The sequence below is a fragment of the Callithrix jacchus genome, chromosome 21, assembly GCF_049354715.1.
Source record: "Callithrix jacchus isolate 240 chromosome 21, calJac240_pri, whole genome shotgun sequence".
Taxonomy (NCBI): Eukaryota; Metazoa; Chordata; class Mammalia; order Primates; family Cebidae; genus Callithrix; species Callithrix jacchus.
In genome coordinates, this window is record NC_133522.1 from 48,532,452 (window position 1) to 48,550,496 (window position 18,045).

General features: G+C 52.7%; 1 protein-coding gene and 1 pseudogene across 7 annotated transcripts in view; both read left to right on the forward strand.

The window, feature by feature from the left end:
* The window catches only part of PDE9A (phosphodiesterase 9A), a 116,993-nt gene that overhangs the window by 71,646 nt on the left and 27,302 nt on the right, over positions 1-18,045 (forward strand). For 4 of the 6 annotated variants that reach the window (XM_035283208.3, XM_035283211.3, XM_035283212.3 and 1 more), the window contains one exon: positions 12,252-12,336. The exons of the other annotated variants lie outside the window; for them this stretch is intronic. In XM_035283208.3, coding sequence (XP_035139099.1) covers positions 12,252-12,336 — 85 coding nt within the window. The remainder of the gene's footprint in view (positions 1-12,251; positions 12,337-18,045) is intronic. 6 annotated transcript variants of the gene reach the window in all.
* On the forward strand, positions 9-10,401 carry LOC128930333 (transgelin-2 pseudogene; annotated as a pseudogene). The gene has a single exon (XR_008478262.2). The product of XR_008478262.2 is annotated as a transgelin-2 pseudogene (transcript).

The window sequence follows — 18,045 nt, forward strand, 5'->3', positions numbered from 1 at the left end:
GAGTGAGGTTTTTGTTTCCTTTTTGCTTCTGTCCTTTCACCTCTATTAAAATCAAACACTTGGAACAGGGAGGAGTTCAGTGCTGGAGGTAAATGCGAATGTCTTTTCTCTGAAATGCTTGGAAATTACCTTTGACGTTAACAGAGGCTAGCACAGTGACTACGCATTTTATTTCTATTTTAAAAGAAACGCAGCTCATGGTATAAAGCATTCTTTCAGCCCCAAAGAGTAAAAATGAATGCACGAAACCCCCCCTCCCCCCACGCTTAGCCCCTCTGAGAACCTCTGCTGAGTATCTTGTCTGTCTCTCTTTTTTTTTTTTTTTTTTTTTTTTTGAGAGAAGAGTTTCACTCTTGTTGCCCAGGCTGGAGTGCAATGCAGGATCTCGGCTCACCGCAACCTCCTTCTCCCAGGTTCAAGCAATTCTCCTTGCCTCAGCCTCCCGAGTAGCTGGGATTACAGGTGTGCACCACCACACCCACCTAATTTTGTATTTTTTAAGTAGAGACGGGGTTTCTCCATGTTGGTCAGGCTGGCCTTGTACTCCCGACCTCAGGTGATCCGCCTGCCTCTGTCTCCCAAAGTGCTGGGATAACAGGCGTGAGCCACGTGCCTGGCCTTGTCTGTGTCTCTTTTTGCGAAGATGAAGACATTCTTTGCACACTGAGCTGCACCCTGTGGGTCACAGTTTTGGAATTTTCTACTAAGTTGTTATATCTGGTTTCTGATACAGTCTGGATGTGCGTCCCCTCCAAATCTCATGTTGAAATGTCATTCGCAGTGTTGGGGGTGGAACCAGGTGGGAGGGTTTGGGTCAGCAGGGCAGATCCTCCTGAATGGCGCGGTGCTGTCCTCGAGGCACTGAGTTCTCGCAAGATCCGTTTGTTTAAAAGCGTGTGGCACCTCTCTACCCTCCTGCTTCCCTGTCGCCTTCCACCGTGATTGGACACTTCTGGAGGCTCCCCCAGAAGCCGAGCAGATGCGAGCACCAGGCTTCCCGTAGAGCCCACAGAACCGGGAGCCCATCGAACCTCTTTTCTTTATAAATTGCCCAGCCTCGGGGCTCTCTTAACAGCAGCAGAAGAGCAGCCTAACACAGCCTCCCATCAGCACCAAAGAAAACCAGAAGAAGGACTAGGGAGCCACGGAGTGTCGGTTCAAGTCCTGATTCAATGACTGAAAAGCTCAAATCCTGGGAAGAAAACAACTTCAAGTCACCCATCCCTTTTGTCGTCGTCCATAATATCAGGATCAACGCTTGAATTCTACAGGCCTCACAAGTCTGTGTTTAACTCACTGCGACAAGTGAACTCTTTGTTAACCACAGGAAATGTTAATGATTAACAGGCACCGTGTTTACCAACTGAGGGACTAAATAAACAGGCACCGTATTTACCAACCGAGGGACTAAATAAACAGGCACCGTATTTACCAACTGAGGGACTAAAGAAACAATCCAGACAGGAGGCCATCCATCGAGGGTTGCAGAGTCACCAAAAAACATCTGCCTGATTGACTCAATGTTGCTTTTTCTGTTTCCCTCCCTCCCTCCCTCGTTCCCTCCCTCCCTCCCTCCTTCCCTCCCTCCTTTCCTTGCTCCCTGACAGAGTCTTGCTTTGTTGCCCAGGCTGGAGGGCAATAGTGCAATCTTGGCTCACTACAACCTCTGCCTCCTGGATTCAAGTGATTCTCCCACCTCAGCCTCCCAAGTAGCTGGGATTACAGGCACCCACCACCACGTCCAGCTAATTTTGTATTTTTTAGTACAGATGGTTTCACTATATGTGGGTTAGCCTGGTCTCGAACTCCTGACCACAGGTGATCCACCCACCTCAGTCTCCTAAAATGCTAGATTACAGGCATGAGCCACCACACCCAACTAAATGTGGCTTTTCCTATTTTGCTTGTGTTGCTTGTAAATGTTCAAGAAAAGCCATCAGGATCATGTAAAAACGGACTCATCTAAATTAGCAGAAACATGATTTGCACAGTCAGATTTACACTTTTCCAAGTGTGTTGACGTTTTTTAAAAAGCGTGTGGTCACCGGATCTTCACCATGGTTTCATTTTCCCCGTTGTCGACGGGGCAGCCACAGAGGGGTTAAGTAACCTCAAGTTCACTCAGCAAATTAGAAAACAAAACTGGGACTGGCACCCAGGGTCCTGGCTGGGCCGCTCTGGCTGCCTGCTACTCGCCCATCCGGGATGAGTTACCTTCCTGCACACCTGCCGAAGAGGACCAGGCACTCCGTGAGGGTTCCTTAATAACACAGGTTACAAAGCAGCAGCTGCACGCAACAGGAACTGATCGCGGCTGCTTTCAGCGGGAAAGGACATTTTTCCTAAAGGATTTTGGGAAGCTCCCGGGATCCCCAGGAGGGCTTGGAGCTGTGCAGCAACAATTGCCCAAATCCCGTGCAGAGCTCAGCTGTGCAGATGCCGGTGCTGCCGTCTCTGAATCCCAGATGCACACCAGCTCCCCTGCACTCCTCACTCTGGACCTAGGCCCCCTCCTCGAGGCTCCATAGCCACCTATGCAGGCATCAGGCTGCTCCTCCATGTCACTGGCTACAGGTTAAAAATCTAGACAGAGGGCCGGGCGTGGTGGCTCACGCCTGTAATCCAAGCACTTTGGAGGCCAAGGCTGGTGGATCACCTGTGATGGGGAGTCCAAGATCAGCCTGACCAACATGGGGAAACCCCGTCTTTAAAAAAAAAAAATCTAGACAGAGCCAGACCATGCGCCAACGGTCTAGCTACAAGGCAGGCCCGACCAAGGGAGGCTGTGAGTGTCCTGAGGCTGCTGCACAAAGCCCCACAGACCGGGAACCTTAAGCAACAAAAACGGGTTCTCTCGCAGCTCTGCAGGCCAGAAGTCTGAAATCAAGGCGTGAACAAGCAGGCCTGGCTCCTTCTGGAGGCTGTGAGGGGCGCTGGTTCCATGTCTCTCTCTCAGACCCACGTGGCTGCCAGCAATCTTTGCCACTCCTGAGCTCCGTACACTGCATCGCTCTAATCTCTGCCTGTGTCGTCACGTGATGGCATTCTCCCGTGTCTCCGTGTCACCAAGCTCTCTCTGCCAGGTCTTATAAAGATGCCTCTCTTTGAATTTTGAGACCACCTAAATCTAGGGTGGGCCCATCTCAAGATCCCTGAAGGATTATATCTGTGCAGACCTTTTTCTAAGTCAGGGCCCATTCATTCACAAGTCCAGGGAGTAGGCTGTGACCAGATCTTTCTAGGGGGACACAATTCAACCCACCGCAGCAAGCATCTGCCCTTCCATCGTCTGCACTGGGAGGCTGGCTCAGCTCTCCACCAAGCCCATGTCACAGGGGATTCTCCAGACTTGGGTAGGGTTTGAGCCAAAGAGGGCAAAAAAGCCTTAGTGCGGAGTCGTCACCCACCTTTACAGATGCAGAAAGCTGCACAGTCACCACAGGCCAGCATGCAGATGCCCGAGGGCAGCAGGTGCCTCTCCCCTTTCCTTTTCTCTCCAGCGCCTGGGCTTTTCCTCAGCGTTCCCCCCAATCTCCTGTGCCCCGCCCAGAAGCTAGTGCCAGCTCCCACCATGCGCTTTTCCCGGAAAGTGCAAACAGGCAAGTTGAAAGGCCCATGCGGTAACTCTTAAAACTCTTAAAGAGAATGATGCTGCCTCCCAACATGATATTTAGTAACCTTGCGTGGCTTCGAGTAACTGCCCCTGCAGAATAACCACCAACCCAAAAGAAAACTGTTCCTATTTTGCCTCCAAGTGGCAGGTGACTGAAGGCCCAGAGGAGCTTCCCCTCTAGCCTGTTCTAGCTGCAAAATTCTCCAAAATTGCTAACGTCTCAGAAGGAAGGCATCTTCCCACAGGGCCCTCAGTAAATGCACACAGACAGCCTAGAAGAGGACCCCACTCTTCACCCCCCGCGCTCAGGCTCACTGCACAGACCAGAATTACTGGTGCTTCTGCAGGTAAACGCAGGCGTTACTAGTCGTACTGATTTCTAGCACCGGAGGCCTAGGACTGCAGACATGGGATTGAAGCTCACCTCTCCAAGGAGTAGGGAAGGAGAACAGTCTAGGGGTTGTGCAGGACAGGGAAGGGCCTGGGCAAGGTTGGGGGAGCCTCGCTGCAGTCCCCCTGACTGGCCTCCTCGCCCCACGTGCAGCTCATACCCCGACTCCAGGGGGCAGCTGTGCCAGGCTTTGGGTTCATCCTCCCGGGCACTTCTGGCTGACAGCCCCCCACTCTCCAGCAGGTCTGCTTTAGCAGGAGGTGGCCAGGACACTGCACGTGTGCTGAACGCAGGGAGTTTGAGTTCCAGAGAGATTTCGAGGGCAGCAGAACCTTCACCCAAAGATGCGCATACCCCGACATTCGAGGAAGCTTGGAGGGCGGAAAGGGAAAGTCCTTTTGAGGAGAGGGCCTGCACGTGAGCCTCTCACACAGGCCACTGGGGAAGCACATGGCCAGCTTCTCAGAAGGTCAGTCCCAACCCTGCATGGCTGCCAGAAGCTAGCCAGATGGGGAAGGCGGCCAGGAGCAGGGCCAGGGCTAGAGGCAGATGCTCCCATCTACATATGTACGTGCACGTGTAATCACACAGAGAAAGGTGCACATGTACTCACATATACACATGTGAAATCACACAGACATGTCAGGCTGTCACTGCACACATGTGCAAACACCCAGGCACATGCAGATACATTCATACATATGATCACATACACACACATGCACACAGCTTCTGCTATACATGAGCTGCTGTGAGCTGTTTTTGTTTGTTTGTTTATTTTTTGAGAAGGAGTTTCACTCTTTCACCCAGGCTGAGTGAAGTGGCGCTATTTTGGCTCACTATACCCTCCACCCCAGGGTTCAAGCAATTCTCCTGCCTCAGGCTCCTGAGTAGCTGAGATTATAGGTGCCCGCCACCATAAAAATACTAATTTTTGTATTTTTAGCAGAGACGGGGTTTTGCCATGTTGGCCAGGCTGGTCTTGAACTCCTGACCTCAAGAGATCTACCCACCTCAGCCTCCCAAAGTGTTAGGATTATAGGCAGGAGCCACCATGCCTGGCCAAACTGTTTTCTGCTTCTTGAGTTAGGGGACTCATCCACTAGAACTGGCCACCTTAAAGCCATATTGCGTTGTGGCGGACTTGTCTCAAATGGCATTTCCCGCTTCTTCTTAAATGTATAATTCCTCTGAATCGAATATAAATGTCTTCATTTCTCTTCATTGACTTTCAAAGCTCTTCTTCCTTTTGATATAAAAAATTTAGCCTTGTTCCAGCAATCTGGGATTTCCCTTAGGTTAAAACTATTTCGTAAACAGAACACCCAGGCCCCTCCCTTCACGTCCTGACTGGAGGTGAACCATTAAAAAGAGATTTTAAAGCCAGGCCCTTTACTCCCTTCCTTCCTGGTTTGTGGCCAGGACACAGGGCAGCTCTGCTCCATCCACCCTTTGTCCCAGAGCTCTGGGCTTGGAGCAGAACCTAAGCTGGGCCAGGACAGGAGCTGACAGCCTGGGACAAAGTTTAACCCGGAGGGAAGGATGGGGGCATCCAAACAGCCCGGAAGCCTGGATGCTAGAAGCAAGCCTTGCTGTTCACTGTCACTCAGGAAGTGTGCGCTCCACGGGCTCTTTAGGGAGGAAGTGTTGAAACACAGCTCTATTCATACATGTCTTTAAACAACTTTCACTAGCTCTGCAGCCAAAGGGCCTGCCAGATTCTCGGCCTCTTGCCCAGCGCTTTGAGGCTGGGGAAGGAGCACAGCACAGGACCTGCTGAGCGTGGCCCAGCTCTCCCAACCCACCAGCCCGCTTCCCCCAAAGCCGGCATCTCTCAGAAAATCCCTCTTAGAGCTTTTCCTGCAGGTGGCCTGGGACTTGTGTAAGCTCACAAAAATCTCTTTTAAAGTCTTTTTTTTTTTTTTTTTTTTTTTTTTCTGAGACGGAGTCTCGCTCTGTCAACGAGGCTGGAGGGCAGTGACGTGATCTCAGCTCACTGCAATCTCCGCCTACCAGGTTCAAGTGATTCTCCTGCCTCAGCCCCCCCGTAGCTGAGATTACGGCAGCCTGCAAACATGCCTAGCTAATTTTTGTATTTTTAGTAGAGACGGGGTTTTGTCATGTTGGTTGGACAAGCTGGTCTCAAACTCCTGACCTTAGGTGATCCACCCTCCTTGGCCTCCCAAAGTGCTGGGGTTACAGGCGTGGGCCACCATGCCTGGCTTAAAGCCCTTTTAAGAGGACAGGCCAGGGTTTCCAGATGATCCTGGCCCCCACACCAGCATATCCTAGGGTCCGCACCTGGTCAGCGGGAATAACGGGCAGTTGTGGGCTGGACTGCCAGCCCCCAGCAGGGCGGAGTGGGCCAAGGAGCCTCTGCTTCGGTTTGGGGTGTGTGGTCAGTGTCTGCCTACCTTCAGCTTTTGAAGGCAGAGGAGGGGGTCAGGATGGGCAGAGCTGACGTCCAGGCTCCCTGATCCTGCTGCTGTCTGTGTAGACCTCTCAACTCAAGGCCCCACACCCCTCAGGACCCGCCTGCTCCTCCCTCTGGGTTGAGGTGGAGCAGGGGTGGGAATGGGTCAATGAGGGGAGCTGTGGAATCTTCCCCACAGCAGCCTGGCATCCTAGAAAGGCCAGGGAGTGAGGAGGCAGGACCCCCAGGGACACAGGCACCCACATCCGCCGCATGCTCACCTCTGCCTCCTCCCGCAGACCTCCAACCCAGCCCCGCCATTCACGGCATCTTGTTTTCTCTGCGTTGAGGAAGGCACAGCTTTTGCCATCTTGTTACCCACTATCCATTTACTTGCCAACAGCCTTTTCAGAAACTTAACTGCCACAAATTCTGCATCTCTGGGATTCCTGCTAGGGATGCTGTGCTGCGTCACCCGAGAGGTGTGATTTTAATACCATCCCAATAGTAGCCAGGGAGGCAGATCTCAGTGGGCTGCACTGTCAATCAAACCATGCTCACATCACAAACCATGAGCCAGCTTAAAACGGAGCCTTGTGTGCACATGGGGCGGAGTATAGATCTGTTGCAAACTCATTTAGCAGCAAAAATGTGATCTGAACTGACATGAAGTCCTTGGTATTTATTTATCCTGCTCAGTATGATAAGTAAACATTTTCTTCAAGGGAGAAAAAGAAAAATGTGAGCTGGGATGCCAGCCATTGATATAGGGAAGGCCCGTAACCTCCTGATGAGTGAAATGGGCCAGTTAGAAAATACACCGAATTTTATTTTTTAAAATTAATATAGATATATAGATACATAGACACAGAAAGCATGGATAGATGATAGATAGATAGATACATACATACACAAATAGATACATAGATACGATGGATAAATAGAAAGATAGGTAGAGGCTGGATGAGGGCTCATACCTGTAATCCCAACCCTGTGGGAGACTAAGGCAGGAGGATCACTTTAGTCCGGGAGTTCAAGACCATCCTGGGCGACATGGTGAAACCTCATCTCTACAAAAAATACGAAAATCAGCCAGGTGTGGTGGTGTACCCTTTTAGTTCCTGCTACTCAGGAGGCTGAAGTGGGAGGATCATTTGAGCCTGGGAGGTGAAGGTTGCAGTGACCTGTGATTGTTCCACTGCACTGCAGCCTGAGTGACAGAGCAAGACTGTGTCTCAAAAAGAAAAAAAAAAACGAAAGAAAGAAATGAGGATAGGCGCATCTCTCCAGCCCGCTCGAACGCTCCCCACAGCCACTGCCACCCACTGGAATGGCCAACAGGGGACCTGCATATGGCCTGAGCCGGGAGGTGCAGCAGAACATTGAAAAGCAACACGACGCAGACCTGGAGCAGATCCTGATCCAGTGGATCACCACCCAGTGCCCAAAGGATGTGGGCCGGCCCCAGCCTGGGTGGGAGAACTTCCAGAACTGGCTCAAGGATGGCACGGTGCTATGTGAGCTCATTAATGCACTGCACCCGAGGGGCAGGCCCCTGTAAAGAAGATCCAGGCCTCCACCATGGCCTTCAAGCAGACGGAGCAGAGGTCTCAGTTCCTGCAGGCAGCTGAGGGCTGTGGCATTAGCACCGCCGACATCTTCCAAACCGTGGACCTCTGGGAAGGAAAGAACATGGCCTGTGTGCAGCAGACACTGATGAATCTGGGTGGCTGGCGGTAGCCCAGGATGATGGGCTCTTCTCTGGGGATCCCAATTGGTTCCCTAAGAAATCCAAGGAGAATCCTCGGAACTTCTCGGACAACCAGCTGCAAGAGGGCAGGAACGTGATCAGGTTACAGATGGGCACCAACCGCATGACAGGCTACAGGATGCCAGGCCAGATCCTCTGACCTCACCCCAGGCCTTGCCCCTGCCCTCCCATGAATGGTTAATATATATGTAGATATATATTTTAGCAGTGACATTCCCAGAGAGCCCCAGAGCTCTCGAGCTCCCTTCCGTTAGGGAGGGAGTTCAGCCTCTCCTGTCACCTCTGGGGTGCCTGTTGGCAGCCCCTCCCCCCAGCTAATACATTCCCTACCCCATACCCATCAAAACTGGACCAACTGGGCTCTTCTTTTCCCCTGGGACCAAAATGAAGGGGCCTCAGCACCCCCACCACTATGCCTCTCCTTCCTCCTGGCCTGCTCTGTCCCTGAGCTCTGTGCCCTCCATCCATCCATGGCTGGGCATCAGTGATGCTGCCTCTGCTTTCTGATGCTGGACTTGCCTTGCTTCTACAAGCTGCTTCTCCCACAGCTGTGGCTGAGGGAACTTAATTTATAGGGAGGAGCCTGTGGCAGCTGCTGCCCCAGCCACAGCTGCACTGACTGTGCTCACCACACATCTGGGGCAGCCTTCCCTGGCAGAGGCCCTCACGGCTTCTCATTTTCCATTCCCCTCACTGTGGCTAAGGGGTGGGGTGAGGGGATGGAGAGGGAGGGCTGTCTACCATGCTCTGGGGCTTTAGGAAGATGAGTTTGTTGATTTAAATAAAGAATTTGTCTTTTTTAAATGAGAGAAAAAAAGAAATGAAAATAGGTAGATAAATAGAATGGATGGACACAGAGCATGAATAGAACAATAAATAGGATGGATAAATAGAACATAGGTAGACACATACATAGGATGAATGGATAGATGGGTGGGTGGGTGGATGGATAGAAAGATGGATACATGGATGGAGAGACAGATGCACAGATGGATGAATGGATAGGTAGAAGACAGTAGATAGATAAAAGAATGGATAGAAGGTAAATGACTGGATAGATAGACAGATGAATGGATGGACAGACAGTGAGTGAGTGAGTGGTAAATAGGTAGTACAGAGGTAGACAGATAGGCAGGTAGACAGGATGAATATTTAGAAGGCACGGGAGAGGGCAGAAGGCCTGGAAGGACACACATTAACACCTTTCCTACAAGGATCATAGGATATTTTTATATTCAGGAAAATGACATTTAAGACATAGTAAGTGGACCAGGACCTTGGACAGAGGGCGCAGCTGCCCTGTGAGCAGTCCACACCACCTGCCCAACTCTCCCCAGATCTACTCACTTTCAACACGTGCCACCTTCCACGTGTGAACCACACGGAGCTCCTTTCCTGCCACTGATGTTGAACTGGCTATTTGCCCACCTTAGCGTCCAAATGGCAAACCCACAGGACGTGGATGGGATCCTGAAGTGTAGACAAGGCCCAGGCGTACCCTTGGAGGCCACGTTGGGCCTCCCAGTCCACATGCAAACCCAGAATGGGCTCTTGGGTGCCTTTTCTCAGAAGACATCCTGCGGCATCCATCAGCTTCCTTGGGGTGATGCTTGAGAGAACGGAGACCCCGCTCCAAAGGAGATTGTGGACTCCTAGTGGTTGGACCCAAACGTCCCGACCTCAGGAACCCTGTGCTTCCCCAGCAGCAGCTCATCCGGACGCCGCCATCAGGACAGCGACCACACCAGCTCCAGCCACATGCACTTCATGACCCACATCCTCTTGCTGTTGGGTAGAAGAGCAGAGAAAGCTTCCATGGCACAGAAGCACATCAGCACGACCAGATCCAAACATCTCACCCTCCGGATTCCCTGCCCCTCTGGGCAGAAAGAAGCAGTGTCCCAAGAAGCCATGCCCCTCCTTGATCCCTGACCCTGGAAATGCCCCAACACGCACCCAGGAGGCTGATTCCAGCCAGGCTGCCCTGGGCACTGCCCTAGGAGAATTTCTTTCTGGAGCCACAGTACTTCCTTGGGGTGGGAAGGAATTGTTACAAACTAGCCAGAGGCTCTGAGTTGATTGGCTTTTCCTTTAGAAATCATTGGCTTTTTATCTTCAGCAGTTATTCAAAGAGCCAGACTTCATGAAAAGGGGAATGGAGTGCTATCGTGGGAGTATCCTTTTGCATAAAAATTGAGGTGTGATTACAAAGTAACAAAGCTACTCTTTTTTATTTCTTAGTACTCTAATTGAAAAGCCTCACAAAGCTGCTTGCTTCACAGAGCATTTCTGAGCTAAGCATGGAATCAGCCAAGGGTGAATATCTTGAAGTTTAACATTCTCTTGGAGGCAGAAGCTCCAGTTTGGTTGAAAAATAGTACCCTAGGCTGGGCGCGGTGGCTCACGCCTGTAATCCCAGCACTTTGGGAGGCCGAGGCGGGTGGATCACGAGGTCAACAGATCGAGACCATCCTGGTCAACATGGTGAAACCCCGTCTCTACTAAAAATACAAAAAATTAGCTGGGCATGGTGGTGCGCGCCTGTAATCCCAGCTACTCAGGAGGCTGAGGCAGGAGAATTGCCTGAACCCAGGAGGCGGAGGTTGCGGTGAGCCGAGATCGCGCCATTGCACTCCAGCCTGGGTAACAAGAGCGAAACTCCCTGTCTCGAAAAAAAAAAAGAAAAAAAAAAAAATAGTATCCTAACTGTTGAGGCACACCTTTGCAGTGGGACTCTGTAACCGCCCCAGGGGTTCACCTTGCCTGCTGTGTAGACAGAGCAGATTCATCAGACTCGGAAACTGCGATAAAGAGTCATTCACCCAGAGCGAGCTGCGTGGGAGAGCAGAGTTTTAGTCCTCAAATCGGTCTCCACAGGCATTCAGGGAGCAGTTTTTAAGGATAACTTGGTGCGAGGGGGGAAGCCAGTGAGCCAGGAGTGCTGATTGGTCAGGGATTAAATCGTAGGGAGTTGAAGCTGTCTTCTTGCACTGAGTCAGTTCCAGAGTGGGGGCGACAAGATCAGAAGAGTCCGTTTATGGATGTGGGTGGGGCCAGCTGATAAGTGCAAAATGTCTCAAGCCCTGATCTTAGGAGCGTTTAGGGAGGGTCAGCATCTTGTAGCCTCCAGCTGCATGACTCCGAAACCATCACTTCTAATCCTTTGGCTAATGTTAGTCTCGTCCCCAGGCTGCTTTGGGAAAGGGCTGTTACCATCTTTGTTTAAACTAAGTTTCTCCCAGAGGAAGGATCAAAGACAGCTGGAGGTTAGAAGCAAGATGGAATCGGTTAAGTTAGAGCCGTTTCTCTGCCTCGGTCATACTTTCGCAAAGGCGGTTTCCACGCCAGGAATGTGACAGCGCCCAAGTTCTGCTGATCCTCAGCCTTGCCTGTTTCTCTCCTGTTTCAAGTCAGCAGCTTCTCCTGGTGAACTGCTCTGGAACAACGTCACAATGAAAAGCTTTCCCCTAATGAGACCGTAATCCTCGCTGAGAAGCTTTGCCTCCCTGCATGTTAATGCTCTGGCGCCACCTCTTCCCCCTTTTCTTTTTGGGATAAAAGACTTCTTTGTCCCATGTCTTTTTTTTTTTTTTTTAAGATGGGGTCTCACCATGATGGCCAGGCTGGTCTTGAACTCCTGACCTCAGGTGATCCACCCACCTCAGCCTCCCAAAGTGCTAGGATTACAGGCTTGAGCCACTGCGCCCAGCTGTCCTGTGTCTTCAGCTGGTGCTTAGGGTATGGAGCAAAAAGTGGGTGCCAGAGTTGAGATTCAGGGAGTGGAGAGTGGGGAGGGGCTTCTGCCCTCTGGGAACGGCACAGAGGGATGCAGTGGTGCAGCCCTGGCCACAGCACATGCCTGCGTGCTTAGAGTCAGATGTGGCTGAGCTAAGTGGGGAGGTCCGGGGAAAACCTGAATCTCAGCACCCAGGGCAGGAGTGGGGAACCTCCGCCCTGAGCCATTTGCCTCCCCAGGAGCCACAGGGAGCCCTTAGGTACCAGCCTTGAGAGATCGTCCACATTCGTCCATGGTAATGCCCTTGCTGTCTCTCTCTGTCACCAGTGGAAGGACTAAAAGTGGTGGAGATTGAGAAATGCAAGAGTGACATTAAGAAGATGAGGGAGGAGCTGGCGGCCAGAAGCAGCAGGTAGGGTCTGCGCTGGCGCCACGGGCGGCCGGGCCTGGGGAGGGCTTTTCTTTCCAGATGGGCTGCGGCTATGAGCTTTGTTTCTCTAAAAGAAAGGCTGGTGGTTCAGGCTCCGGACAGCGCAGTCCGGAGACAGCCACCCTGCTTGTCACCTGCCTGTCAGTGAGTGGCTTTCTTCTAACGAAAGAGCACATAAAGGCCGGGCGGTGGCTCATGCCTGTAATCCCAGCACTTCGGGAGGCCAAGGCGGGAGGATCACTTGAGGTAAGGAGTTCAAGACCAGTTTGGCCATCATGGTGAAACCCGATCTTTGCTAAAAATACAAAAATTAGCCAGGGTGGTAGCACACGCCTATAACCCCTGCTATTCTGGAGGCTAAGGCAGGAGAATCACTTTAACTGCGGAGGCAGAGGTTGCAGTGAGCTGAGATCATACCACTGTACTCTAGCTTGCGCTCAACAGAGCAGGACTCTGTCTCAAAAAAAAACAAAAAAAGAGCAGCCAGCATGGTGGCTCATGCCTATAATCCCAGCACTTTTGAGAAGCCGAGGCAGGCAGATCACGAGGTCAGGAGTTCGAGACCAGCCTGACCAACATGGTGAAACCCCGTGTCTACTAAAAATACAAAAGTTAGCCAGGTGTGTTGGTGCATGCCTATAACCCCAGCTACTGGGGAGGCTGAGGGCAGGAGAATCGCTTGAACCTGGAGGCAGAGGTTGCCATAAGCCAAGATTGCGCCACTGCACTCCAGCCTGGGCTCGACAGAGCAAGACTCTGTCTCAAAAACAAAGAGCACATACAGCAGATGGGGGCTAGGAAGACGACTTTGCAAAAAGGGGAGTCCTCCTTCCGCAGATCCAAGCCTTAGGAGCAATGTATCCAGCTTGGAATAAGTTGATACCCATTTCTAAAGACAGAACAAAAAGAGAGAAAAGGCGTTTGGGGGATGAGCCTCCTGGTGTCCCTGGGGACCCCATTCCCTGTGTGATATTCCCACAGGGTTGCAGTCCAGCGAGGGCTCCAGCCATTAGGAACACCGAAGTCGTTCTCCCGGGAGCAGCCGTCCTTCACAGGTGCTCCGGGGGCCCAGGGAGCTGTGACTTGAGGGAGAATGCCGCAGCCTCCACCATGCTACCTCCAAAGTCAGTTTTTTGTACAGCAGGACTGTATTAGAGCCAGCCAAACTGGGGGGTGGAAATGCACATAGTAGCAAAGAGACGCCAGTGATGATGAGCAGAGTGCAGCATTGAGCACTTGTGTGCGGGCGCTGAGCTGAGTGAGGGGCGCACGGGACCTGCTCACACCTCCCGGCTTTGCCTCCATGCCCGCTGGTGCCAGCCCAGAGACCGCTGGCGTATGATGCGGCTCCTGGTTCCCCAGGGTGCCACTGGCCGGCCTTGGCGGAATCTAATGAGGACTCCTGAGCCAAGGAATGGCCCCGGACAACTGCACTCAGTGGCTCAGGGCTGCCTGGCATGCCGACGATCACTCCCTGATGGGAAACTCCAGGGCAATCTGCTTAGTGAGGGAGTGTGGCAGGTGGAAGGGTCTCGGAGGCAGCAGGTAAGGGCAAAGCCGGAGGTCCTTGCCTGGTCTCCTCAAAGCCCCGGGGGCCAGGCCTCAGGGAGGAAGACCGGGTGAAAGGAAGCAGGCCTTGTCTGAGCCACGTGAGAGCGGGTCCTACAGGGACTGTGCCACGTGTCTGTCCCGCAAACTCATGGGCTCACTTGGAGTCAGTACAGCTGACTTAGGGAAAGGCAGGGCCATACTTTGTGACCAGGAAAACTGAGTGAACAGTCCATCTTCGTCATTCCTGTGGTGGGAGGTTCTTGAAGGGACGAGAGACAGAGTCCCTCCTTTGTGACAGAAGTGGCCACAGAGTTGGGCCCCCAAGGCTGGGATCCAGCTTGACAGCCTCAGACACACATCACTTTGACCTGTGACACCACCCTTGGCCATGAGCTCTATGCGGCTTGGGTCAGCCCTCTGGCCGTCCCCTGTGCCCAGGTGCCATGCTGCCATGGCAGGAGGATGGTGTCCCAGTGCCGTGCTGCCTCCCTTGGGGGCTGTAGGTGAAACAGGAAAGCCTTTCTGGCCCCACCACCAGCATGAGGGGAAGAGGATGAAACCTGAGGTCTAGTCTTCAGCCTGAAACCAGATTCCTACACAGCAGCCTGGGGGCTCCCTGTGGGTTAGGGAACTCCACCGCCCTGAGGAGTGTGTCTGGAGCTAGGCCATGCCTCCCAGGGCTCCCCCCAGCTCCTCACCCACAAATGTGTGTCCCTGAGCACTTTCTGGAGGTATTTGTAGAATGCAGCCTCTTCTCCCTCTGCCCACCCACAGCAGAAGCAGCAGCAAGTGGTGAGACAGCCTCCCGCCTCGCTGGTCCTGCCCCTCCATGTCTGTAGAAAGCAAGGTGAGGGCTCGATCTCACGCTGCTCCTGGGGTGGCTCCTGATGTGTGCTGGTCCTGCGGGTCACGTTGCAGGGGGGGAAGAATTTGTTTTATTGAACTTATTGTCATTTCCTGGGGCTTCAAAAACTGGGCAGTTTGAAACGATGGGAATGTATTCCCACGTAGTTCTGGAGGCCACAGTCCAAAATCAGGGTGCCAGCAGGCCCTGCCCGCTCTAAAGACCCCAGGGGTGGGTCCTTCCAGGCCTCTCTTGGCCGCTGATGGCTGCCAGCGGCAATCCCTGGCGTCCCTCGGCTGGAGGTCTCTGCCTGCATCTTCACCTGGTGCTCCCATCTGTTCTGTCCAGATTTCCCCCTTTTTCTAAAGATACCCATCCTATCGGAATGGGGTCACCCTCCAGGATGACATCATCTTAACCACGTCTGCAACAGCCCTGTCCCCAAATGAGGCCACCTTCACAGGCAGCAGGTTGAGGACTGCAGCATATGACTTGTTGGGGGAGATGCAGTTCAGCCCATAACACTCCACGTGGGAGGATAACACCGATTCCAGAACACACAGAGGAAGCTGCCAGGAGCTCCAGTGAAGCATCAGCCCCCAGGTGCCCGTCAGGCACGTCGGGCTGTGGGGGGCACTTGGGCCCATGTGAGTGACGAGGGCACTTCCTCCAGGGTACATTTTTAGAACGCACAGCACCATAAACCAAAGAGAAGGAGACTTCCTGGTGCCCCATCAGCTTCTGGAGGCGACATTCTCAGCTGACAGCTCTGGCAGCCTCCCCCGTAGGTGAGAGACAGGTAAATGAGGCTCTTGCGTACAACACAGAACAGGGTAAAAAAATCTCGAGCGTCGCCGACACATTGAGAAAAAACGAATCCAGCCTCCTGGGCTCTGGTCTCAGCCCCAGCGCGTCACGTGCCGCAGGCCCTAGTCACAGAGCCAGCAGCCCCCACACACGAAACCCCTTCCTGTTTCTCTATGTAGAAAGGAACTCGGAATAGAGACGCCGAGCTGTTCGCCTGGTGCCTTTTCTCTTTGTCAACAGCAGGGTTGCGTCTCACTCATGAGAGCCCTATAGCAGTGTGGGGACCCTGGGACTAGGCTTAAGGTGGGACGTCCCCGGATGGCTGGGCAGAGGAGCTGCCAAAGGCCGGTGGAGCGGGGGTTGGGAGGCGGCCCCTTCCCGAGATGGCAGCCCAGCCAGAGGCCTCTAGACAGTCTTGCCTCTGGGAGGAGAATAGAGGCCCCGGACAGGGTGGGTCTAGCTCAGCCCCATGCGCTCAGAGGACCACCGTGAGCCTGAAATGTGGACCTACGTTCAGCCCACATAGCACACCCCAGTGGGGCCTCAGAGCCAGGGGTCTGGAGCCACCAGAAGCTGCCCCTTGGGACCAGCAGCAGTACCAGGGTCCAGACACAGCACCCGGGAGCAGGCGGCCGTCCCCTGAGAGTCACGAGTCAGGTTTCTCAAGGTTTTCCTTCAGAGACGACAGAGGCCCAACTGCCAGCTGACACTTAGGATGGGAACAGGGCAGGTCTACCCTGGGGGCCGCGGCCACTCTGGCCCCCGCACTGTGCCAGGCAGAGAGCAGAGCATGGAATGTGGGGTTTGCTCAGAGCTGGGGAGCCTGCAGGAGCCTGGGGTGGCAACTGAGGGCTCAGCTTTCATCCCAAACAAATGGCCTTGTGCACTGGCCTAAGCCCCAGGGAAGGGGGGATGGGGACCCTAGGAAATGAAAGCAAAAATAAGCTCCAAATAGGATGAAAAGAAAGGGCGCGGTGCCAGCTGCTCTGTTTGCTGAAAACGCTGGTTTCCATGGCAACAGGATGCAGAGAGAGGGGCTGTCTGGCCAGGCAGGGTCAGGGAGCCCCAGCAGGCCCTTCTCTGCTCCCAGCTCTGTGGGAAACCGCAGGATTCCCACAGTCAAACTGTGTTGCTTGGTGAAGACTTCCATAGCCCTCCCAGGGAACGCAGGAGACTTACAGAGACAACATGTGTGCAGATGTTTACACAAAAGAGCAGAGCAGAGAAGAAATCACACTCATGCCATCATAGGCAGCACAGACAACGTTCAGTACTGCTCGGAAATGTGTCCGTGAATTTCTCGTCCAGTGGGTGAGAGTAGATACCCCCTGATCGGTGCACGTTGTTGGTTGTTTTTGTTAATATTTTGCTGAATCTGTTCGAATTCCCCCTGTGCATCAAACCGTGGTAGCAACTCTGACGGGTTTTGTAAGCATGAAGCAGAGGGAAGGGCGACCACGTGAGTCTGTTGTGCGGAGGTTATCACGGGGAGGACACAGGGCACAAGAGAAAATCACACTGAAGCCTCTTTTCCAGAAGGGAAATCTGTGTGTTACTCTAGCTTTGGAAAAGGCACAGGCTCCCTGGAAAACCTCCAAGCTCTGCTGATGGGAGTTGAAGGGTGGACACCACCATGACAGCAGCGGACAGTGTCCCTCATTTAAATCTGGACCCAAGGCCTTCCAGATGTTTTCTGTGTATAGATATCTTGTTTTGAAAAACAACTATAACATGCTGTTTCCTGGTCTATTTTTCACTAATGGTCTTGTGAGCAATAAACAGATTACATGTAACCAGCGTACAGCTCAGAGATTTTCCCAGAAGGCCACAACCAGGCACTGTTTCTAAACCCACCGAACGTGCTTTCTTCCCTGTGGCTGGTCGTTTTTCAGCACTGGCTGTCAGTACATGCTGTGCATAGCGTTCTTATTTTCCCTTTTCATGTAGTTTCCTCACTCCACGTACTATCCGTGATTATCTTCCTAATGGCATAAGAGTTCCTCAAGCGATGCACTGTGCTGGTTTAAACTACTTCCATTTGGGGACATTCAGGTGGCTTCTAGTCAGCTTCGTGTTTTTGTTACAATGAATCAAGCCACGATGAATATCTGCGTGCATAGAACTGTTTGCTCCTGTTTAATTCTTAAGATAAATTCCCCAGGGTAGATGTGTGGGCTCAGAGGATACGAATTTCTTTCTTTTTTTTTTTTTTTTTTTTTTGAGATGGAGTCTCACTCTGTCCCCCCGAGGCTGGGGCACAATGTCGTGATCTCGGCTCACTGCAACCTCTGCCTCCCAGGTTCAAGCGATTCTCCTGCCTCAGCCTCCCGAGTAGCTAGGACTACAGACACGTGACACCACACCCAGCTAATTTTTGTATTTTTAGTAGAGATGGGGTTTCACTGTGTTAGCGAAGATGGTCTCGATCTCCTGACCTCATGATCCACCTGTCTCGGCCTTCCAAAGTGCTGGGATTACAGGCGTGAGCC